This window comes from Lepisma saccharinum, chromosome 18 (assembly GCF_977018435.1).
Source record: "Lepisma saccharinum chromosome 18, izLepSacc3.1, whole genome shotgun sequence".
NCBI classification, from domain to species: domain Eukaryota; kingdom Metazoa; phylum Arthropoda; class Insecta; order Zygentoma; family Lepismatidae; genus Lepisma; species Lepisma saccharinum.
The window spans coordinates 47,779,687-47,804,891 of record NC_139246.1 but is presented as its reverse complement, the minus strand read 5'-3'; the positions used below and the strand labels follow the sequence as shown (position 1 = coordinate 47,804,891).

General features: G+C 36.6%; 1 protein-coding gene across 1 annotated transcript in view; it reads right to left on the bottom strand.

Annotated features, from left to right (window-relative positions):
• The window catches only part of Polr3B (RNA polymerase III subunit RpIII128), a 127,091-nt gene extending 102,130 nt beyond the window's left edge, over nucleotides 1-24,961 (bottom strand). Inside the window, exons 1-4 of the mRNA XM_083140491.1 lie at nucleotides 24,684-24,961; nucleotides 8,235-8,389; nucleotides 6,584-6,760; nucleotides 959-1,082 (exon numbers count right to left, since the gene is read on the bottom strand). Of these exons, the coding sequence (XP_082996617.1) occupies nucleotides 959-1,082; nucleotides 6,584-6,760; nucleotides 8,235-8,389; nucleotides 24,684-24,770 (543 nt within the window). The 5' untranslated portion in view covers nucleotides 24,771-24,961. The remainder of the gene's footprint in view (nucleotides 1-958; nucleotides 1,083-6,583; nucleotides 6,761-8,234; nucleotides 8,390-24,683) is intronic.
• Nucleotides 24,962-25,205: the final 244 nt, after the last annotated feature.

Below are 25,205 nucleotides of genomic sequence, written 5' to 3'. Positions count from 1 at the left end.
AATACAGATTATTTCTGTCATAAAGTGATTATAAATTAATGAATCTAAAAGTTTACACTACATTTGCCACTTTATTAGTGAACACTGATACCGAAATACTACAGTAGAGCACTATAGTTTTATAGTTTTAGTACCCAATTTTTTTAAAAAAAAATCATCTAAAATAGCATTACTTTTACTACTGACTGTCCAAAGTGTGGCATAAGCGATGCTTAAATCTGCAGTTATTTCAGTTTTAGTTTTATGTGGATTAGCGTCCATTTCCCGTATAAAATTTACTTTCTGTTCAAGCGTGTAACTGGAAACTGCCACTGTTGCAGCTCTGTTACGTACAAATCAACTGTATTTTATGAAAATTAGTATGTATAACACTGATTTACGCAAAAAATGCATTACATAAAAATAAGGTTTAATTAACATGTTTTCAAATTATATTTTGCAGGAACCTACAGTAACTTACGTATGAAACAGTATACGCAGAACTGAGTTACGTATAAAGCAGTCTCAACTGTAGGTGTACTTCTGCATGTGTGTTGTGACTAGTAAAGGTTTTCAATTGTCCTGAAACATCTAATAGTTTGATGTTAACATTTGTTTCACATTTTGTAACATCAACATCTAAATTTGACATGAGAGGTACAAACACGCAAAAGTGTGTTTTAAAACTATTTTATGGTACTGGACATACATGCAATATGAAACTGCAAAAAAGCCAAAATTCCAGTTTTTTTCCAGAAAAAAAATCAAAAAAGGTGCCTATCTTCACACCTCAAATATCCTACCACTTAAAACAAAACCAGTATAAAGTGGAACCTCCATGTCACATTTGTCAGGGGAGCATGCTTAAAAACTTAATATGTGGGAAAATGTAAAATCCAGGAATGTAAAATTTGGGTTCCACTGTATACATATTTATATTAACACACTACCTAAATCAAAAGGTGAAAGTAAAAAATACCTTTTCTTGACCTTTCACTACAAAGTAACCACCTGGATCATAAGGGCACTCATTCATCTTAGCCAGCTCAGCAGGAGATTTCCCAGTAAGAACACAATTTGAACTTCTCAACATTATGGGCATTCTGTGGAAAGTAAAGTGAATATACTGATTATACAGGGAGGTTATTTCAGTCGTTCACCGCCAGCGTGTCGGCCGTTCGGCGGACTCTTCATGCAACAGGTCCCGGCAAATTGCATTACAGGAAGTCCGTAACAGAAACCGCTTGTCTTCTAATGTTTCCACTTTTCACAATTACAGTTACAATTACAATTGAAATAAGCACTTAACTTGTCGCAAGGATTGCAGGAAAAGGTGCCCTCGCAATTACAAATATTTCTGGCACCTTATTTCTGACATCTAATCTTAGATTAGTCATCGCTGCTTTATCCTCAGTTGTCGCGACAGCGCCTGCAGCTTATCGGGGGTTGGGTGAGTTGTCAGCCGCGAGAGGGCGCTTCATACTGCACGTGTCGGCAGTGATGCCAACCGTAGGGACATGTCCCTCCGCATAGGGACTTTTCACTAAATTTCGCCCGCGTAGGAACGTAGGGACAGATTTTGCCAAATGAGGGAAAACGTAGGTACTTTTTTCAATCTTGGTAAATTATATTTTATGAATTAGTTTATCTGGATACTTTAGCGAGGAGGAGAAAAAAGAACTAACTAACACATCTCCATCAGAATTTTGGAACATGTTATCGATTACCAAAAACTTTCAAGGCAAGTTCCTTTTTGAAAACATTTCCACTCTCGCGAAAATAGTGCTAACATTGCCGCATTCTAACGCGGAAACGGAAAGAATATTTTCAATGTTAAGTGATACAAAAACAAAAAAAGGGAAATAAAATGGGACCAAAATTGTTAAAGACTGCAGGAAATACAGCATCACCAACCAACATCTATCTCTTCACAGCAGCAGCATGTATGACTTCAAATAACATAATCAACAGTAAACGACTCAACGTTATTTATTAGGGGTGTGCTGGATTCTTTACTTTAAAAAGTCGTTAATTCTCGACGTTTTCTGCCTTGTAAGTTTCTGGAACTTATCGAAAGTTGTAAGTTTTTATTCTAGAAATGCAAAAACAATCACTTAAAGTGAAAATGAAAATGACTTGTAAAATTCGAGATTTCCAGTGCTTCGGGAAATTTCGAACATTTCCCGTCCAGAAAATTTTCCGACTTGGTCGGGAAATTGCAAATTTTTCAGTCCCGAATGTCGGGATTTAAAAAAATTACCGTCCCGATCCCGTCCCGACCCAAAACATTCTGTCCCGCACACTCCTATTATTCATTAAGGCAAGAATTTACAATACCGGACCAGTCTGTAATTTCTATGCTACGTCTTATACTCACGAAATAATTATTCGTGATGACTTATCTCAAGTTAACATGTTGTGGTGAGGGGGAAAAAATGTTCATTAACGTGTAGAAGTTGTAAAATAAGCTTTTCAATTCTCGCAATGATTCTCTGTATACAAGTATGGTAGCCATATTTGTTGATATGAACAAATTACAATTAGTTACGCTGTCTACAGCGTTGCCACACTGTTGATTTCATACTTGGAGAGCATGGATCGTGTAAGAATGGCGGAAGAGAACAGTAAAAGAGTTGTTAATGTTGTACAGATTTTTAGGTGGAGTGTGCAGGCGGATGGCTGTGGGCTAATTAATAAATTTATGGATTTCAGTATATTGCCCAAAGAACGTGCTTACATGTGACAGCGACAATCACGATGTAGAAGAACTGATTTGATTATAGGTAAATTTGGCAACAGTACATCAATCATAAAATTGCAGGATACGAAAATGGCGTCTTCGATGATGAACGTTTGCTGTTAAAGTGCTACGAAAATAATATTTTTTATCGGTTCGTAATCACAATTACCACAAAACCATTCAGGAATAGCCCCACTGACCATTCTCGGTAAGGTTAGGTTAAGTTAGGTTAGGCAAGGCAAACATACCGGTAGTTAAAATTTGGGCTCGAAAAAAACATGCACGGGTAGCCCAACAAACCAATGACGGATAGCCCCACGAACCATTCAGGTACGGTTAGGTTAGGTTAGGCAAACATAGTTAAAATTTGGGGTCGTAGTAATATCAGGAATGTATATTTCGTTTTTTAAGTATTGGAAACACAAAATCTTCCGGTAAATAATGAGCAATCGTGCCGATCGCGGACCACTCAATTTCACTTATTTTGCAATTTCTACACGTGACCCCCCAAATCTTAACTTGAAATTCGTGATTAGGAGGCCTCAATTAGTGAGTATGCAAAATATTACAAAAATCGGGGAGGGGTCATGTATTGTAAATTCGCTCCTTCATTAATTGTGGAAGCACCGAGCAGAAAGATTTGGTAAGTAAATGTGTATATTTTATCTTCTGTTTTGCATGCTAATGAGGTGTTGTTTTTTTAGTCACTTTACTTGGCGTAGGGACATTTGGTCAGTTGTAGGGACATTTTGACTACGTCTGTAGGGACATTGCTGAAAAATGGTTAGCAACACTGTCGGCTACCAGACGTCAGTGTTCGTTCATGTTCAATTCTGTTTGCGTTCAACAGTACGCGTGTTGCTTATACTGTGTTATTGTAATGTGCTACTCATGGCCAGTGCTTTATTGTGTGTTAATTGTTATTCATTCATTACTTATGTCGTTAAACAAATATAGTCTTGAACAGAGAGTTTTTATGTATGATAATTACGTGAAAACGAATTCTTGCAGAAAAGTGGTCAGGCAATTACGAGAGACAGGATCTCTTGAACCTAAGAAACGTGTTGTATTGCTGTTGAAGGAGGTCATTTTCAACATCTCTTATAACACAAGAGGTTAGTGATCATCATTATTATTACTTTTAAATATCATTTTACGCTTTCGGTTTGCTTTATGCTCCGGGATGCTGTCTTCCCTTTCTGACAACTGACGATAAAGTAGCGATGTCTAATCTAAGATTTTCTGTCAGAAATAAGGTGCCAGAAATATTTGTATTTGGGAGGACACCTTTTCCAGCATCCTTGCGACAAGGTACGTGCTTATTTCAATTGTAATTGTAACTGTAATTGTGAAAAGTGGAAACATTACAAAACAAGCGGTTTCTGTTACGGACTTCCTGAACGCAATTTGCCGGGACCTGTTGCATGAAGAGTCCGCCGAACGGCCGACACGCTGGCGGTGAACGACTGAAATAACCTCCCTGTATATCTGTATAAAAAAGCAATAATACAGTCAAACCTCTTTGTGTGTTTCTCAGGGATCTACACAACTAAAGAACTTAATATGCGTGACAAAGAAATACCTAGGAAATAATTTAACAATTTACTTCGTTCAGATCAGAAAAATTAAATAGTATATATATATAATGTAGGAACATGAAAATTTTCAAAATTTAACATTTACATTGGTGTTCAACTGTACTTTTTCTTGTTAAAATACAATATGACATTATAATAAAAGAGATTCATGCAAATGAACTCAATAACTTAATTTCACTAAAAGAAATTAAATCTGCTCCTATATAAATGATCGGGATGAGTCAGATTAATAGGTTACAGAGTCAACCTATATTAGAAAATCAGTGTATCAATTTATCAGCAAAGTCACAAATAATTTTATCTACTCAACTTACCTATAAAACCTATATTAGAAAATCAGTATATCAATTTATCAGCAAAGTCACAAATAATTTTATCTACTCAACTTACCTATAAACAGCATGTAATTTATTGCAAAAAACATGCAAATTTATCCTACATGCGAAAGGAACCCGCCACACCCCAAACCTGCTACATATGTGGTGGCTTTTACCAGGTGGAAACATTCACATCCTTGCTCAACATCAGGATCACTAACCATTCCAATTCATACCAAAAAACCAGGACTTCACTGTGCCTGTCCATACCAAAAGTCACAATACACATTTCAACAACTGATTCCGGGCAGCTATCATCCATCCCTTACCCCCAATCCACAATCACCTCAGTATGGAAAATTGAGTTGGTGTTTTAAGTCCACTTTATGCACAGTAAGGCTAATTGGGATTGGACCTACAGTTTAAAGTGGAATCCGAACCACTTGTGCCTCCACCGGGTATCAAACCTGGGACTCCTTGATTACAAGGACACGACTCTACAACTGCACCATCAGGAAGGCCCCTCTCAGTATGGAAAAGATCACCAACACCCCCTGACCTAAATTACGCCACTCAAACTTTCCTAACCAAAACCCCATTTTTACTCCTCCTCCTCACCCCCCTCCCCCACCCACCTCCACAACACATAGTATCACATCCTACTATGCAACACTGCAGTGTTTCTGCCATCTTTTATGTACATCTGAAGATGTATATATACAGTAAACATAAAATGTTTAGCAGTTTTGAAAAATATTTTAGCATTATTCTTAATTGTATTTATATCATCCCTAATAAGTCTACATCATCTGCATATGCTAACAACTGAGTCACACCGTTTAATTTTAGTCCTTTGTTAGTTTCTTTTACCTTCCTAACACCATATTCTAAGGCAAAATTAAAGAGCAATGGAGATAATGCATCTCCTTGTTTTAACCCATCATGAATTGCAAATTTGTCAGACACATTAATACCCACACGAATTTTACTTTCTGTTTCACTGGTGCATACTTTTATCATATTAACAAGCTTCTTAGGTATTCCAAACTCGACTAATATATTATATAATTTATCTCTTTGACCGAATCATATGCTTTTTTGAAATCAATGAATAGCTGATGGACATTTTGATTATATTCCCACTTTTTATCAAGTGTGATCTGTAGTTGATCTGTTACGTTTAAATCCACATTGATAATCAGCTATAATTTCATTAGCATTTCACACGAACTTCTCCTTGTAATTTTTTTATTCCCTGGGGCTATGTGAAGGGCCTTGTCTATGTCCCCCTCTTAGCCTAGAGGAACTCTAGCCGAGAATCACTGCCGAACTGGAGACTGTTACCGCAGACATGTTGCAGCGTGTTTGGCAGAAGCAGGATTACCGATTTGACGTGTGCTATGTCACATACTGAACACTTGTGAACAATCATTACAACAACCACATACCTGTGAATATCTTATTCAAATATTATTCAAATATTTATATATTTATTCAAATCTTATTGAGTAGAGCATTACACCTGCATAGTTTCCTATACCTGAGCTTCGTAGTTACTGGGATATTTACATCTGTAATGATATCAATTTTTTTGAAACGCACTGTATTATACCGATCTGATACTAAATGACAAGCTTCTCTAGAAGAGGTTAATGACTGACTCAAATCAGAATTGAAATGAATGAGCATCAGAAAGGCAATAAAATAAATAAAGAAAGATTTTACAAAACCAGGGTTCACAAACCATACCATTACGATATAAGAAATGCCAGAACTGTACACTTAATTACGAACTATTTATAACACCACTGGATCAGTAAATTATCAATCAATGTTGACCAAGTACCATTAATTTGTTTGCCAATATCAAGCATAAATACTAAGTTATTAAAAACAACAGTTAACATAGTATACCTAGGTGGAAATAAAAATAAATGACAAAAGCTTACCGCCCAATAGGAAGGTTGTTCCTTATAACTCTTTGGTTCCCTCTCGTGTATTCTATATCTACTGTGATAGGTGCAGAATAGGTAATGTCACGAAGACGGCATTCATGTGGTGTGGTTGACTTTGTGATGTTAAAGCCTTCTTCAACATCAGGCATCCCAACATATACATTTAAGTACCTGTACAAGAAGTAGCATGATACAATAACAAATACAAAAAAATTAACACATAAACATCGTAAATTTAGAGTACAAAGAAGATATAACACACCTAGCAGTGAGAGCGCATCTGCCAGCATTTAGATCCACAGCTGTATGCTGACCTTGGTACTAAAAGAGTCACACAGATAGCTGATGTCCAGTTTGCACGTGTTTGTGAAGTGTTAAGTTGTTGACAAGTGTTTTAGATTGTTTTGTTTTAGTTTACGTATTACTGGTGCTACTTTGCAGTCTAATGTCACGCCATACGTTCAATTTAAAAGAAGGAATTTTAATGTATGACTCTTACGTCATTACAAATTCTTGTAGAGAAGTTAGTTTGATATTTTTTGGCAGTGTTCGAAAAGTTGTGAACAAATTTTGGGAAACAGGATCTGTTCTTGATAAGAAGCGAAGGGTGAAATGGCATCTGCTTACTGAGGATAAACTAGATGACGTTGGAGCACAATTCGATTGGAAAATACTTCTCAAAAATCTCTCTGCCGTCTAGCACAAGAAACAGACATTCCATGGTGTATGTGTGGCAAACTACCAAATCTGAACCATCACATTAGAAGAATTAGAACATCAGGAGAAAAATTGAAGCAATTTCAGATGAACTGATACGTGTTAGTAAAAATAGTGGAAGCAGGAGGACAACATTTTCAACACCTCTTGTAACAAGGTACGTGTTTATTTTAATTGTAACTGACAATGAAATTCTATGAGCTTATTTCATTACATAGCTAGCGGTTCCTGTTATGAGGATGTTGCATCCAGTTTGCTGGCAAACATGCTCTCATCGTCCAGTATGCTAGCCACCGCTCCAAAGTCAACTCTACTCTTAAAGGCACTGTATTTGCATTACAATTTTACAATTATTATTATTATTATTATTATTATTTTTAATTTTCAGTTTTTCCAATTAGAGAATCTAAAATTTCCAAAATGGTAGTTGTGGTACCCCATGTTACAAACTGATAAAAGTGTGATTTAAACACTCCAATGTGTGTACCACTGGAGATCTATACATAAAAGATTTTAACATGTGACCAACTATCATGCAACCAGTGCCTTGAGAAAGAAAATGTAAGTTATTCACCTATTAAGGAAGCTTTACATTTTAGTGGTATTCTCCACTTCCTTAGTGTAAAGGAAGTGGAGTGATGGACATACTCAGAAATTTCTACTGTCGATAAGAAAACTACACAATGTTTACACAGATAGTCCTGCACAATACAACATTATGGGGCTCACCCAGCCTCAAATCAATGGATACCAGGGAGGAAAATGCAGCCAGGGCATGGTTCTGATCACATCACCTCCAAAAAATGGCACATCGAGAATATGTGGGGCCTATCTCAACATTCCCTAAATGTGTCTTGACAGCACAATGCTATAAGCATGGGAACTTTACCTTTACCTTTTTTAAGAAATCATTCAAAATTCCACTTACTTGACATAAAACAGTGGGTCAGCATCACTGATGACTTTCTCATTTGCTTTAACTATTTTCTTTATTTCCACATTCACAAAGTAGTTGAAGGAATCTATGTGCTGCTTCACAAGGCCTTTCACCTTCAAAAATGCTGGTAATAGTTTCCATTTTTCCTGTCAAACAATAAACATTAAAATTACAAAAAGACACACAGATTTAATAAAATTTTTGCATTTGTAATAAAATGGGAAACTGTGGTTTGTAACCAGAAAGTGATTATAGGAGGACAAAAATTTACCTGAATGTACCTAGTCATATCATAAATACTGTCACAAGCTTTCCAGGAAATAAGCACAAGATAGTGTAATACCCATAGAATATGTGGTACATGGATATGTGAGGAACACAAAACACCTATAGCTACTCAAAGTTACCACATTTAGCATGCACGTAGTCCTTTAGTCCTTGTGGCCACGCATCACTTGCATTACACACGATATCTACAGGGAAGTCTGCCACTGCTTTCACGAGAGAGTGCTTCAAACTGACGATGTTGGGGTGTCTTTTTGTGCATGAGAAATTAGAGAAATAACACAATTTTTTGAAAAAAAAAAAAAAAAAACCTTTTCTACTAACGAGTTGAAACTAGGGAGACCGGGGTAATTAGAACATGGGGTTATTGGAACATGTTAATGTAGAATAATTTAAAACGAAAAGACTGGTGTAATAACATTCATACCTATGTACCTACACTAAACCTACATGCAGAAAATTTGTTATTGGAATAACTACACAAAAGTAAGTTTTATTTGACTTTTATTATACACCTGCAAAAATGATGTGACGCATGCTTGGTGTTTCTCTGCTTCTGCATATACTGGATGTGAATGAAAGAACCCTTTCAAAATTTTTTTTACCCCTATAATAAAACATAAGGGCACACATCATTTCATGTGAGTTTGGTTGTCTATGGGCAATTTGCCTGGTTTTTATAAGCGAAGTTCTTATTACCCCAAAAAATTCTGCAAATGGGTTATTAGAACATTGCGTAATTTGCTTGATTTCGCTTGGGTATACTAGATTGTACATGTAACTATTAGAAGTTTTTTCTTTACTACATTGTAGAATGGCCTGTAACCTTTCAAATAAATCATAGAACACTGATTTTCATTCACACATATTTGCTTCACAGCTGGGAAATTGAACTTTATGAAAAAAAGACATTAACTTGGGATTTTATTTAAACAAGCATTGATAACTCCAGAAGAAGTAGAGCTATTGTGTTCAAATTTGCAGGGTAAATGGGACATTTATATATAATGTTCGTATTACCTCAACAGCAATCTAAAGCTATTCAGTTGAAATTTCTAACTTATGTTCCATTAACCCCAAATGGGGTAATTGGAACAATTTTATGGTGTCATGACAATTTTTTTTTTTTTGGACGAGTATTTGCAATGCAGGTATGGTCATTATTTTTTTCAAAAATATGCAAAAGATGTCCTTTTAAATGGTAGACATTTTTAAAAAATCCATCAGTAACTTTCTGAGTAATTTACAGTGGAACTTCTACAGGCTGTTTCCTGTTCTAATTACCCCGGTCTCCCCTATCAAACTGAATTTATCTGTGTAAACCCTACTATAGTAACAAGAGCAATAATTACTGAAAGCAAAATTCCTGTGTTTTAAAACACATCTAACACCTCATGGGACAGTCATGTTCAACTTATATTGCAGCATATGAAGGGTTCAGAGAAAAAGTTGCATAACTCCATTCAAGAGTGTTTTGAGAAAAGGGCACATTTAAATAACTTAGTACTACGTTTAGCTACGAAGCCAGAACAGAGTGGTGCGACTATGAGCAAGAATTTGAAACTTTGGACATACTTATTTCTAGCACTGAATGTTGATACTTCGCAGTTCTAAGTTGTAAATGTACTTAATTTACACAAAAAGCGGAGAAATGCTACTTGTGCTCTGAACCAATCCTATAAAGAATGAACTCCTGTAATTCTTTAAAAACTAGCTTTATCTGACCTTGCGATGTATTTGTTGAGCATTTCAAGGAAAGAGGAACTAAACTTCTTGTATATTTCAAGGACACTTTTCACGTTACTCTCATTCAGCGTATATGTTAAGACTATAGTGATACTTCCATTTTGCTGGTTTACATTTAATTTCACATTTTAACTTGACTTCAGATACTCAGAAAATTGAGTTGTTTTATGCACATTTCCCAAAGCACAATCAATCACATCATGCCACTGCAGGGTGGATAATAAACATTTCTATTTTAAAAAATATTTTTTTTATATTTAAACTGGATTTTGTTTTTCAAAAACATGATTAAACTTGCGGTAACAGTTTCATATATCGGAGACACATTAAAATCGGATCTTTTGTGTTTGGCATGATTCATACTTACCAATTGTGTATTGCGGTAAATAGTTCAAGGTGCCATTATGTTTGTTACACGAAAACAAACACAATTTTTCACATTCTGAGTGTTTTTTTTTTATTCCTTTCTTCGCTTCTGTAACACACGTTATGGTTGGCACACCTTGACTCACGTTGTGGGCATGGATGTCCGCAGGATTTTCTCCAGGGAGGGGCAAGGAAGGTATTTTTTTTCCAGGGGGGGCAAACGAAGGCAAATTTTCCCCAAAAATAGTGTTGTTCCCTAAAAAACATTGCTTAAATTTGAATTTATGGTGTTCAGGCAATAATTAACACATGTTATTGTGGTTAAAATGAAATTATATGTGTGAAATACATATTTTTTGGTTAACTTTCATTTTCCAGGGGGGGGGGGCATTCCCCACCCCCTTCCGGACGCCCATGGTTGTGGGTATGTAGTGTTTCAACCTTCCTCACCAAAAAATACCTAATAGCTGATGGATAGCCCCACGAACCTTTATGCACGGTAGCTGACTGATAGCCCCACTAACCATTCACGGATAACCCGATAAGGTTAGGTTACGTTAGGCAAGCATAGTTAAAAAAAGGGGGGGATTGAAACACTGACAGGTGTTTACATCATCAAATGTACGCAGCATCCGGTTGTCGTAGGGTAGGCAAATGAAAGCAATGGCAATTGTGCGTCGGTGAGATATTTCTCTTGAAAAATACTTGATTTCCCGGTCAAATATATTCCACAATGAAAGAAAATACCTCGACGAACGTTGTAAACCTTGAAGAAACTCATTTCCGTAAGTAGTTTCTTGAGTAAAATTGAAGTAATGTGTCTCCGATGTATGAAACTGTTACCTAAACTTGCTTCTATGGTTTATTGCACCATACGTGTATATGTGTGTATTATATGTATATGTATGTATGTATGTATATCTGTCTGTGTGTGTGTGTGTAGTAAACGGCCCTGTACAATGTTTGAACAGTTTGATAAAAGTAAATAAAAAATTACATGAAATACATTTTTCTGCTTGTGGCACTGTGTAGGGATGAACTTACTATGGAAATGTTTGTTGATTGTGTTTAATTTCAGTAACTTTTCTTCAGTGAAAAGAAAACATTCTGGATGTACTATACAATTGTAACTAAAAATATTCATTTTAGTCTTTTTAAAAGTTGATTTTCGCAATTTTTTTAAATGATAGTTTGCAAAATATCAGCTGTCATGTTTATTTACAATTTAATGATAATGACACTAGGGCCTCCCCATGGCGCAGTGGTAGCGTCATTGCCTTGTAATCAAGGGGTCCCGGGTTCGATACCCGGTGGAGGCACAAGTGGTTCGGATCCCACTTTAAACTGTAGGTCCAGTCCCGATTAGCCTTACTGCGCATAAAGTGGACTTAAAACACCAAATCAAACCAAATCAAACCAAGATAATGACACTACTTACGGTCTAACATGATTAGTATTTTGTTTATTATTCTACACAAAATGTTTGCTATTTCTGCCTATACACATTATTGAATTATAAATCAGAAGAAATTTAAGTGTGTTTACAGTGTTTGTATGAGCTTCACCCCATCAGTACAAATATTTTGTTTCCTTCTTAGAGCCTAATAAACACTATTAAATGGTTACGAGATTAATGTACTTTCATCAAATGTGAATTTGATATCTACAAAATCCTTATGTGCATTATTCCATAAATTACACTGGGGAACAAAAAAAAGATTTTATTTTGCGGCATAAAGTTTAATAACAGTTTCAGCACACAAAACAGCTATTATTGCCAATTGTATGATTGGTTCAGTTGAATTGACTCCAGTTATAAAAATAAACACACCATGGAAAATATAGGAGGTAAAATTACTCTACGCTTTTCTCGGTAATATGAAAATTTAATAATGGGCTGAAATTCCCATAATAAACTTATTTATTTATTTGTAAATTGTTGCTAGGCAACTTATGAAGCATCGCTAGGCAATATATCGGACACTCAACAAACCTTAAGGAAGAATACCAAAACATAAAAATGGTTTTAGAAAATAATTTAATATGCTGAACATAAGTGGCTCGTGTGTGTGGATTTGAAGATGGTGATTTTTTTACTAGGACAGCAAAGTGGGTACACAAAGTATCCCTGTTTCCTATGTTTGTGGGATAGTCGTGCTAGAGAAAAGCATTGGACGATAAAAGTTTGGCCCCCACGGGAAAATATTAGTGGGAAAAGCTAATATCATTCATGAACCGCTGATAGATAGGGACAAAATCATCCTTCCGCCACTGCATATTCAACTTGGGTTGATAAAACAGTTTATCAAGGCCTTAGCTACAAGTGGTGATTGTTTCAAATATATATGCCACACTTTTTCAGGACTAAGTATTGAAAAATTGAAGGCAGGAATCTTTGACGGACCACCACAAATTTGTACTCATAAATGATGCCAATTTTACAACTTACATGTCTTACATCGAATCTGAGGCCTGACTGAGCTTTGTGTCCGTCGTCAAAAACTTTTTGGGGAATCACAGAGCAGAAAAGTACTCCGATATATTTGGAAATATGTTGAAAATTTTTTAGAAATTGGGAGCTAATATGAGTGTGAAGATACATTTTCTACACAGCCACATTGACAGATTCCCTGAGAACGTTGGTGATTTAGTGAAGAACAGGGAGAAAGGTTCCATCAGGATATAAGGATAATGGAAGAAAGGTACCAGGGACGGTGGGATCGCCACGTGATGGCCGACTACTGTTGGAGCTTACAGAGGGATTGTCCTCAAAAGCAATACAGCAGGAAATCGTATAGAAAACGTTTCACATAGTTTGTTACTTCATTGTGTACATATTTTCTTAATTATTTTGATCATAGGCCTATATAAATTTATTTTTATAATAATGATTGTAATCACAAAAAGAAATATTAAATTGTTGTTGGAAGTTCATTTATATGTATGTCTTATGTTTCCGCCATTTTGGTTTAGTTGCATTTATTTCATAAATTAGAGCCAATTCAGGAAATATATTATTATATCATTATTCAGCAGCATGAAATTGCCCTAAATTAGCTCTCAAACACTGTGCCGCAATTTCACTGTTCCCCAGTGTTATTTCTTTCAAGTGATTTAAATTAGTATTTTTTTTTTCCAAAAGAATCATCTGATTTAAATCAATCCACCTTGTGCCACTGACACTCTTGTCAGTTTGAAGTTATCATGTTCCTGCTGACTTATTCCACATCAAATATCCCATCGATTCGGATTTTAATGAAAGTTGGTGTATTTGTTAATACTACCAAGGTATGAACACATCCAAATATTTTCTTCTGTAGATCCCACAGATACAGAGAAACACAAGGCTTAAGTTTCAGAATTATACAATATGGCAGACCCTTTTTCAAGATGGCGGTCGTCGGCACGGTGATATCTATTGGTTACTTATCAAATCTCAATATGTTTCTCCTACTTTCACGAGATATATGTAAAACAGACATACTGACTCAAATAAAAGGAACTGAATGTTGCCAATTTTCAATATTGTTATCTTGACAACTCTGACATTTCGTTTGTGTATTGCAATGGTTTCTGCAAACAAACACTTCGCATTCCGGACAATGAACTGTTGTTTTAACCTTCTTTTTCTTCCAAATTAATGCTGGCGTGCTATGATTTGAGGCAGGAAATGTTCCCCTGTGCAGTACTGAGTGCCAGCTAAGAGGGACCGGTCACTTCAGAGACATGTAAGCAACTCATAGCACACACCAAAAAAAGACACGAACGCTCTATGTCTTCGTATGAACAGTGTAGATAAATGACCTAGTGCTTTCCTGACCATTATTGTGCTGATAAGGATAATAATTCAAAATTGTAAAAAAGGCAGCACAGAGGTTACAGATGGAGTGCAAATACTTCTACTTTTATTTCATAACCCTTCATAACAAACTTTAAGAGGAACAGTGACAGTTTCGCACCAGTTGTGCATTTATTTTAATATTATTGAATGGGCACTGCTACTAAAAAAATTGCGACAAGAGTGTATAAATTTCTCTCCAGCATGCTAGTGGAAGTAGTTTTTGAAGTTGATTAATAAGCTAGACACTATGTTTGAAAAATATGATGAATAGGTATTTACAGAATCCCATGTATATGGGGAATAAACTTCAAGTTCCGGCTAATAAAATGGGAGTTTCGTCTTTTCTGACGACAAGAAATTTTTCAATGTGTCCTTTTTCCATCCATGTACTTTTCTACCTGCAACCAGATGGCAGAAAATTCAAATTTTCAAGGTATGAATGTATATTTCTTCGCTATGGTTTTATTTGGTTAGGAATGTTGGATTTAATAGTGGGTTCCATACTCTGAAAGAAATTTAGGCCCAAGTTCCTTTCGTTTTATCGAGATGTCATCATGCATGTAATTTGAACATGGTTCGATATTGACTTACTTCTGGTTACACATACTGCAGAGTTTTAGTGATTACTTAAGATTTTATTCAATATATGCTTTCATAGGGTGAGTGCACCAGTAAATGACCAGTTGAGAACATTTTACCACAACTTTATTTCTAGTTAAAAAAAAAAAGTGAATCTAAGCAAATTGCATGAATGAATTAGTCATAATGTTGGGTTTCATTGAATACTATTTTAAAATGAATACATATCAATATGAAAGAAATTGTTAATGATTGGTGGGTACTACTTTACTATACTGGAGACACCTATCAATGATTTACTTTGCAATTTTTTACATTGCTAACGTACTATTCTGCATTGCGGAACATTCCTTTAGGTGAAATAATTAATTTCTAACAAAAATAATGTATATTTCTTACATTAAGGAGTACTTACTGTTGTTCCTTATTTCCCACAAACCATCCACGGGTAGCCCTAAAAACCATTGACGTTAGCCCAAAAATTCATGATAGTCCCACGAACCATCACGGGGACGAGGTATGCCTACTAGGTTAGGTTAGGCTCCATTAGCACTCCTTTCATTCAATTTAGCATATACGGACAATATGAGAGCGTATTGTGCTCTCTCGCAGAAAGCAAATGGCGGCAGCAGCAATAGCGCGTCGGAGATAGATTTTCGTAGAAAACCACATGCATTCGCATTAAAATGGATCAAAACTACATTCCCGAACATCAACAACGCTACAGAAAATGATTTGCGTAAGTACTTTCTCCTGTAAATTTGAAGAAATCCATCTCCGGTATAGTAAAGTGTTACCGATTGGTGAATTCCAATCAAAATACTAGTGAATGACCAGCAAATTCAGTGAATGACTACCTCAGTACCAGTGATGACCAAAAACATTTGGTAACACTTTGAACTAGTCAAAATGGATTTCTTCATTTTTACAGCAGAAACTACTTACGCAAATCACTTTCTGTAGTATAGTTGCAGCCCAAATGTATTTTCTGTCACTGTTTCACCTTTTTTATCGATAATTCATGTTTATATGTATAAAAATATCGCAATTGCATTTCCTTCCATGTACTTCCTCTACGAGAACTGGATGTTCCGTGCGTTTGATGACATAACCCCCTAATACTGTTTCCAACCACCCTGTGTTTTTTCAAGAAGATGACGAGACCCCAAATTTTAGCTATGCTCGCCTAACCTAACCTTACCGTGAATGCTTCATGGGGCTATCCGTGAATGGTTTGTGGGGCTACCCGTGCATGGTTCTACGACCCCAAATTTTAACTATGCTTGCTAAACCTACCCTAACCTTACCGTGAATGGTTCTTGGGGCTATCCGTCATTGGTTATACAACCCCAAATTTTAGGTATTAGCATAATTTCAAACACGGGGAAAAATAGAAAATTAATAACATGGAAGTAGGTATTTTTTTGTTTAGAAGGTTGGAAACATTGCATACCCACTTCAAATCGACTAGACACAATCACGAGGCCCGATGATCCAGAATGCTCGCACCATAGTATGTGGCACGTAATATGAAATTATTTTCGTGAGAAATTCATAATTACACCTTATGGAATGTTCTGCAATGCAGAACAAGTAAGTAGCAATGTTAAAAAAGACTAAAAAAAAATGAGTTATAGGTGTTTTGACTAGATCAAAGTAGAAATGAATATTTTAGCATTTCAGGTAGGCTACTGTATAGTAAAACCATATAGACATTTCAGACAGGATATTTGTGGAGCTTGAATATGCTCCTTGATGTCCATGGACGTCCTCAGGATTTTTTCCAGGGAGGGGCAAGGAAGGTATTTTTCTTCCAGGGGGGCAAACAAGGCACATTTTCTCCAAAAATAGTGTTGTTCCCTAAAACACATTGTTTAAATTTGAATTTATGGTGTTCATGCAATAATTAACACATATTATTGTGGCTAAAATCAAATTATATGTGTGAAATACATCACTTTTGGTTGACTTTCATTTTCCAGGGGGGGCATGTCCCCCCCCCCCTTGGCCCCCTTCCAGATGCCCATGTTGATGTCACGGACCAAATTTGGTCAACTTTGTTAGGCCATTTTCATTTGTGAGCTTCACAGTTATGCATAACTTTTATTTCAGATTCATCCTCGAATTTACGAATCACTATCTCTGGAAAATATTCACCATCATAACACACTATAATGCAATCACCAACATTCTGCATAATGGAATTTTCACTGATTTCACTTTTGTTTTGCACAACAGATAATGACAACTCATGTAAATTTTCTTCAGATTCTGACGCCAAGTATATCTGATCTGATTCTCTATTGGTCTCACTATCTTCATCTTCTTCTTCCCACTTTCACTTGTTGCTGTTTTCACCTTTGTTTAGTTCATTACATTCTTTCCATTTCTTTGATGTTATTGCAAATGGTAATCTTTCAGATCTTCTTTTCTTATTTGCTGTTCATGTTATTGCCATTTACATTAGGCCAATGCAAGTGAGTAGCCCACACTTCCTCTGGAGTTTTTTGGTCGGCACTCATCTACAGAACACAATTCTTTCCTCTTACTGTCAGTGACCAAGAACTAGGCTGCATTAGATGTACTGGGAGATGCAGCAACTTTAGGTGTATCCTTGGAGACAGATGTATCAATGTTCACGTCAGAGTTAGAAATTTCAGTTTGACTTCTTTGAAGTTCACTTACTTCATGTAGTAATGAGCAAGGCATTTCAGTATTTCCTTCCTCATCAATATGAAAATCACGAGAGACATTATCCCAAAGATCAAAAAGTGATAGTTGGACATATGTCAGCATTGCAGATGATTGGAAGGGCTTAACAATTTCAGCTGGAACGTCCTATCTTGGTAACAGTATGGTATAGTGAAAACACATTTCACACGTTTATTTCCATTTGTACTTACCTGTTATGCATAGCGGAACGTTTTTGAACGTGGGATTTTGCTTCTTTCACTGAAAAAAGCGTAATTTTTCACATTACAAGTATTTATTGTTCGTTGCTAATTCGCTTTCGTTACACACAATATGGCGGGCAAATCTTGACTCATGTTGTCTATCGTCAGCTGATATGCAGTGTTTCCAAACTTATTAACCGAAAAATGCCGCACAAACTATTCACAGAAGGTTTTTAAGCAAATTTTTTGGTTAACAGTTTCATAGATCGGAGACACATTAAAATCGGATATTTTGTGTTTCACATGGTTCGTACTTACCAATTGTGTATTGCAGAACATAGTTCAAGGTGCCATTATGCTTTTTACACGAAAACAAACACAATTTTTCACATTCTGAGTGCTTTTCTTTATTACTTTCTTCGCTTCCGGAACACACAATATGGCGGGCACATCTTGACTCACGTTGTGGGTATGCAGTGTTTCAACCTTCTTCACCGAAAAATACCTACTATTGTGTTCGTCACCAGTGGAAATTATACATTATGCATGGGTAGCTGACGGATAGCCCCACAAACCATTTCCGATAAGGTTAGGTTATGTTAGGTAAGCATAAAAAAAAAGGGGGAGTTTGAAACACTGACAGGGGTTTACGTCATCAAACGTATGCAGCATCCTGTTGTCGTAGGGCAAGCAAATGAAAGCAATAGCAATTGTGCGTTGGTGAGATATTTCTCTTGAGAAATACATGATTTCCCGGTCAAATATATTCCACGATGAAAGAAAATACCTCGACGAACGTTGTAAACCTTGAAGAAACTCATTTCCGTAAGTAGTTTCTTGTGTAAAATTGAAGAAATGTGTCTCTGATGTATGAAACTGTTACCATTTTTTTTCCACAAACCATTCACGGAAGGTTAGGTTAGGCAAACAGAAAATTAAATTGGAAAAATAAAAAATCCCAATGCAACCTTCACTTATTAACCGAAAAATGCCGCACAAACTATTCACAGAAGGTTTAAAAGTGAAAATTAATCCACAAACCATTCATGGAAGGTTCGGTTAGGTTTAGTTAGGTTAAGCAAACAGAAAATTAAATTGAAAAAAAATATTTCACAATGCAACCTTCACACGTCATCTTGTAAAACTACCGCGTGGTTGCTACACTAACAGGGGGTTACATAATCAAATGAACGGAACATTTGATTCACGTAGTCGACGGTAATGGTGGCAAGAGCTATCGTGCGTCAGATACACACTTATGTCGAAAAATACATGATTTACCGGCCGATTAAGTTGAACGAAGGGAGAAAACACTTGCACGAGCTTCCAAAAGTCTACAGAAACTCAGTTCCATAAGTAGTTTCTCCTGTAAATTTGAAGAAATGTGTTTTCACTATACCATACTGTTACCCCTGTCTTTTCTGACTGGAGTGGACATTAACTAGAGATGATGTCAAATTGATATCTAGTGTATGACCTCCCTACCCTCTTGCAATGTCATGCACAACAGAGAGCATGTGATTTTTGAATAATCTATCATTTTGATTTGATGATGTAACCATTACATAAGCACAAATTTCACACAACTTGAATGTTTGTTGTACACATGATTACAGTCTATCAATCCTTACCTTATTAGCAATACCAGGTTCTTTGTCTCATCTGCTGATCTCACACAAACCAAATACAACCTACACTAGAGAATATGGTTTGTAAATGAATGCAAGGCCATTTCTTATTAGCTCGGTTTGTTCCAAGCCTTATTTTGCTTTGTAGTATCTGGGAATGGTCATTTACTGGTGCACTCACCCTAGTTAGGTAAGGCAGGCCATGTTTGGTTCTCTTAGAATTAAAATAAACTCCCTAAATGCATTCTACTAAGGTTCCAATTTACTTCTACATTCATTCCCACTAGTCTCCGATACTTACAGTCACTTGTCAATGGAAAATTCATTGGCCAAAGGAAGCATGATTGTTTGCATAAAGTAATTTTTAAGTTGTTTTTTTCAACATAAATAACTTTTTTCGAAATTCAAAGAGTGCTCATTACTTTAAGGGAGATTAAAATTTCATGTGACAATCATTACCAAAATTCTACGATAATTAGTCTTCCTGCTAGAAGAATTTGAAAAAAATCATAAAACAATGGCATCTTTCACTGAAATTTATGTCACAAAAAATCAATCAATAGATTTTTAAAAATTTATATAATTCTTGAAAGAGTACAGTCAGTCAACAGATGCTTGATGGCTGGCTCGGAAGGTCTCTGTCTCCTTTAACTCACTCTCTCTCTCTCTCTCACACACACACACACAGCCATTGCATAAGACTACCCTTTCAGGTTATACCATTTAATACTGTAATGAATTTAGAATATCAAATTCAAAATAGAATTGAAAATAAAAATTTGGATATGGTTTCGTAGTATTGGAACCAGTGTGGTGGTTGGTTCAAATGGGCACCGATTTCAGAAACAGTCGCAAATTCATGTGCTAGGTTAGTCCCGTCTAGTTGGCTGCACTTTTTGACACTCGGTGCAGTGCAGGTGTATCCAGTGTCAGAGTGGTGCAAGGAAATCACATGCAACCAACTAGATAGAAAGCGGTATTCAAGTTCAGAAGATTCAACAAATGCCTGTCTGCTGCTTTAAACAGTCATTTGTTTAGTTAGCACGCACCACGCGATCATACACGACAAATACACCGGTCCGGAAGGTATTGCACACACCAAATACACTACTTGACTCCAAATCAATGAACTAGACGACTCGGTGTTGCACCGTGCAACTAACTAGATGCTTCGTAGCAAAGAGAGTCAAAAAGTGCAACGAACTAGATGGGGCTGTTGACTATGTTCTCAATAGTACCTGTATCACAATATGTAAAAGTAAAGGTAACAGTTCGGTATATCGGACACACATTTCTTCATTTTTACAGAAGAAACTACTTACGGAAATGATTCTCTCCAAGGTTTACAACGTTCGTCGAGGTATTTTCTTTCATCGTAGAATCTATTTGACCGGGAAATCAAGTATTTTTCAAGAGAAATATCTCACCGACGCACAAGTGGCATTGCTTTCGCTACGTGAACCTAATGCTCCATACATTTGATGACCTAACCCCCTAGCCTAATCGGAAATGGTTAGTTGGGCTATCGATCAGCTACCCGTGCATAATGTACAATTTGCACATTTGACGAACCCAATAGTAGTTATTTTTCAGTGAAGAAGGTTGGAAACATTGCATACCTACAATGGTAGTCAACCTGTGCAAGCCAGATTGTGTGTTATGGAAGTGAAAAAAGGAATAACAAAAACTACTCTCTATATGAAAAATTGTGTTTGTTTTAGTGTAAAAAGCATAATGGCACCTTGAACTATGTTCCGCAATACACAATTGGGGTACCAGTTTCATAGATCGGAGACATTAAAATTGGATATTTTGTTTTTCACATGGTTCCTACTTAACAATTCTGTATTTCGGAACATAGTTCAAGGTGCCATTATGAATTTTACACAAAAACAAATGCAATTTTTCACATTCTGAGTGCTTTTCTTTATTCCCTTCTTCGCTTCCGGAACACACAATATGACAGGCACATCTTGACTCATGTTGTGGGTATGCAGTGTTTCAACCTTCTTCACCGAAAAATACCTACTATCGTGGTGTTCATCACCGGTGGAAATTATACATTATGCATGGGTAGCTGACGGATAGCCCCACGAACCGTTCACGGATAGCCCCACAAACCATTTCCGATAAGGTTTGGTTACATTAGGCAAGCATAGTAAAAAAAAAATAAAGGGGGGGGGGGTTGAAACACTGACTGGGGCTTACATCATCAAACGTACGCAGCATCCGGTTGTCGTAGGGCAAGCAAATGAAAGCAATGGCAATTGTGTGTCGGTGAGATATTTCTCTTGAAAAATACATGATTTCCCTGTCAAATATATTCCACGATGAAAGAAAATACCTCGACGAACATTGTAAACCTTGGAGAAACTCATTTCCGTAAGTAGTTTCTTGTGTAATATTGAAGAAATTTGTCTCCGATGTATGGAACTGTTACCCACAATTGGTAAGTATGAATCATGCGAAACATAAAATATCAGATTTCAATGTGTCTCCGATATAATGAACTGTTACCAAAGAAAATTGTCTCTCAATGGATAACTCTTGAACGAATATAATATAATACATGCGTTTAAATTAACAAGCTACAAAACATCGTGATAGCACAAAAAAATCAAATACATGTCCTTTCGATTGATGAGAAGAGAAAAAAAGCTTATCGACATTCTTCATGTAAATTACCAGTGCAGAAATATTAATGGTAACAGTTCGTTATTTCGGAGACACATTTTAAATCAGATATTGTGTGTTTCGCATGGTTCGTACTTACCAATTATGTATTGCGGAACATACTTCAAGGTGCCATTATGCTTTTTACACAAAAAGAAACTCAATTTTTCATATTCTGAGTGTTTTTTAAAATTCTTTTCTTCGCTTCCGGAACACACAATATGGCACATCTTGACTCACGTTGTGGGTATGCAGTGTTTCAACCTTCTTCACCGAAAAATACCTACTATCGTGTTCGTCACCGGTGGAAATTATACATTATGCACGGGTAGCTGACGGTTATCCCCACAAACCATTGACGGATAGCTCCACGAACCATTATGCACGGTAGCTGACAGATAGCCCCACGAACCATTTAAATAAGGGTACTAGTTTACTATCCTTCGGACAGATTTCTTCATTTCTACAGAAGAAACTACTTACCGTAATAAGTTCCTGTAGTATTGTCTAACATCGGGAAACTGTTTTTTGTGAAATTCAGGTAAGTTTTCCGTATCCTGGAAACGGATTTCTTCAAATTTAAAATTTTGGGGCTCAATTGGGGGCAGGTGACTCCGGCCAATTTCTAACATGCCTTTAACAGGGAGTCTATAGAAAAAGCCGGGGAGCCGGAGCAGAGCGGAGGCAGGGCCGCGTTAGCGGTTGGGGGCGGTAGGTCAATTACCCCAGGGGCCAAGCCCGGAACCAGTGGGAAATTTGAGTCAAAAATTTCAAACGAAAATATTTTTTTTGTTTAAATTTCGTACCGATTCCGGATGGATAGTCCCAAAAACCATTCACGGAATGTTCTTTGATGCAGATAGGTAAGTACGAATGTCAAAAATTGACGAAACTCAGAAGATAGGTGTCCGAAGGATAGTAAACAATTACCGCTCATTATTTATCGCAAGATTTTCCGCTTCGAATACTTAAAGAACGAAATATATATAGCCTATTCCTGATATTACTACGACCCTCAAATTTAACTATGTTTCCTAACCTAACCTAACAACGTGCCAATGGTTTGTGGGGATAGCGCCAATGGTCCGTGCGGCTAGCCATAATTCAGGAATTTCTATACGTGAGCGCCAAATTTTAAGTGCAGATTCGTGATTAGGAGACCCAAATTAGTGAGTATCCGAAATTTCAAACAAATTGGAGAAATTCCCTGTATTGTTAAATTATACCAGAATTTCTCATGTTGCATTCTCGAGACACAAAGTGAGACGTGAGTAAGTTTGTGTGCATGCAAACTTTTTTTTTTTTTTTTTTTTGGAAAGGGAGGGGAGCGGTTTTTTGCTTCCTCTTTAAAGTTAATCGTACGGTAAATTTCTCGTATCGGACAAACGGCTGAAATTTGCTAGTTCATTTAATTTGAATATTCGTACTTACGTATTCTGCATTGAGAAACATTGCTGAAGGTGGCATTTCACTTATTTCACGGAAATAAGCTCTATTTGCGACATATCGAGTAAGTTTTCTTAGTTTCTTTTTGCCTTCGGTAACACGCAAAATGGCAGTCACAGTTTCACTACCGTACTCGGCATGCAGTGTTTCCACCCCACTGCACCCAAAAATACCTACGTAGCCACACAAACCATTGACGCATAGCCCCACGAATCATTTCCGGTAAGGTTAGGTTAGGTAGGGTCACTATAGGTTGCAATAGTGAAAAAATGGTTTCGAAAAAAATATGCATAGCCCCATACACCATTCTCGCATAGCCCCACGAACCATTGACGCATAGCCCCACGAACCATTGACGCATAGCCCCACGAACCATTGACACATAGCCCCACGAACCATTTGCGGAAACGTACCTTCTTCAGTTACAAAAACACGTGTTTGGAAACACTGACCGGGATTACGTCATCACACACAGGCTACATCCACCTGGAAGTAAATGGATGCAAGAGCTTTCGTGCATCGGTCACACATTTATATCGAAAAATAGATGATTTACCGGCAAAATTCAATGAACGATGCGAGAAAACACTTCCCCGAACTTCCACAAGTCTAAAGAAACTGCATTCGGTAAGTAATTTGTTCTGTAAATTTGAAGAAATCCGTTTGTCCGATACGAGAAATTTACCGAAACGACTTACGGAAATGAGTTTCTCTAAGGTTTCCAACGTTAGTCGAGGTATTTTCTACAGAAGAAATCTATCCGAAGGATAGTAAACTAGTACCATTTTAACTTCAGATTCGTGATTAGGAGCCCTAATTTAGTGAGTAATGCCGAATTTCAAACAAAATGGAGAAATTTCCGGTATTGTAAAATCGCTCCGAAATTCTTCCCAGTGAACGGACAAGACAAAACTTATCAAAAAATTATTAGATAATCCTCGCAACAATTGATCATAAGGTACCACTTAAAAAATTGAATTACCTGTATAGGTTTGATGGGTTCACCAAGTTTGCGTGGATCTACTTCTGCCCAATCACCGTACAATCCGGTCTTCTTTACTTCTCCCATTGCATTTAAACAATGTGTTTACATCTCAACGTATCGAGTTAAGATATAGTATGAAGAACTAGAAAATGTTACATCGACGAAACATTTAATAGTATATGAACATCACCATTCAGGTGCTTTCCACACATTAATTCTTATTCACCATGAATATTGAGGGTCTTCCTCTTCGCACAACAGTCTTGCTACACCTTGTGTTCTGACGTAAGAAAGCGTACGTGGTTAGGTTAGGCTCGTTAGGATAGGTTCCATTAGCAAAAATACAATGAAAAATTATTATTTAGACTAACAGATCTAAGCATAGTTAGCTTAACCTAACAACGTAGGCATGTAGCCTAATGTTAAAAAGAGGTCTCCTGTGACGTCAGAACTCCAGGTTGCTCAAGTGTTGTCCGACAAGTAGGACCCGAATGTTGGTGACGGGTGTCCCTTATCGCA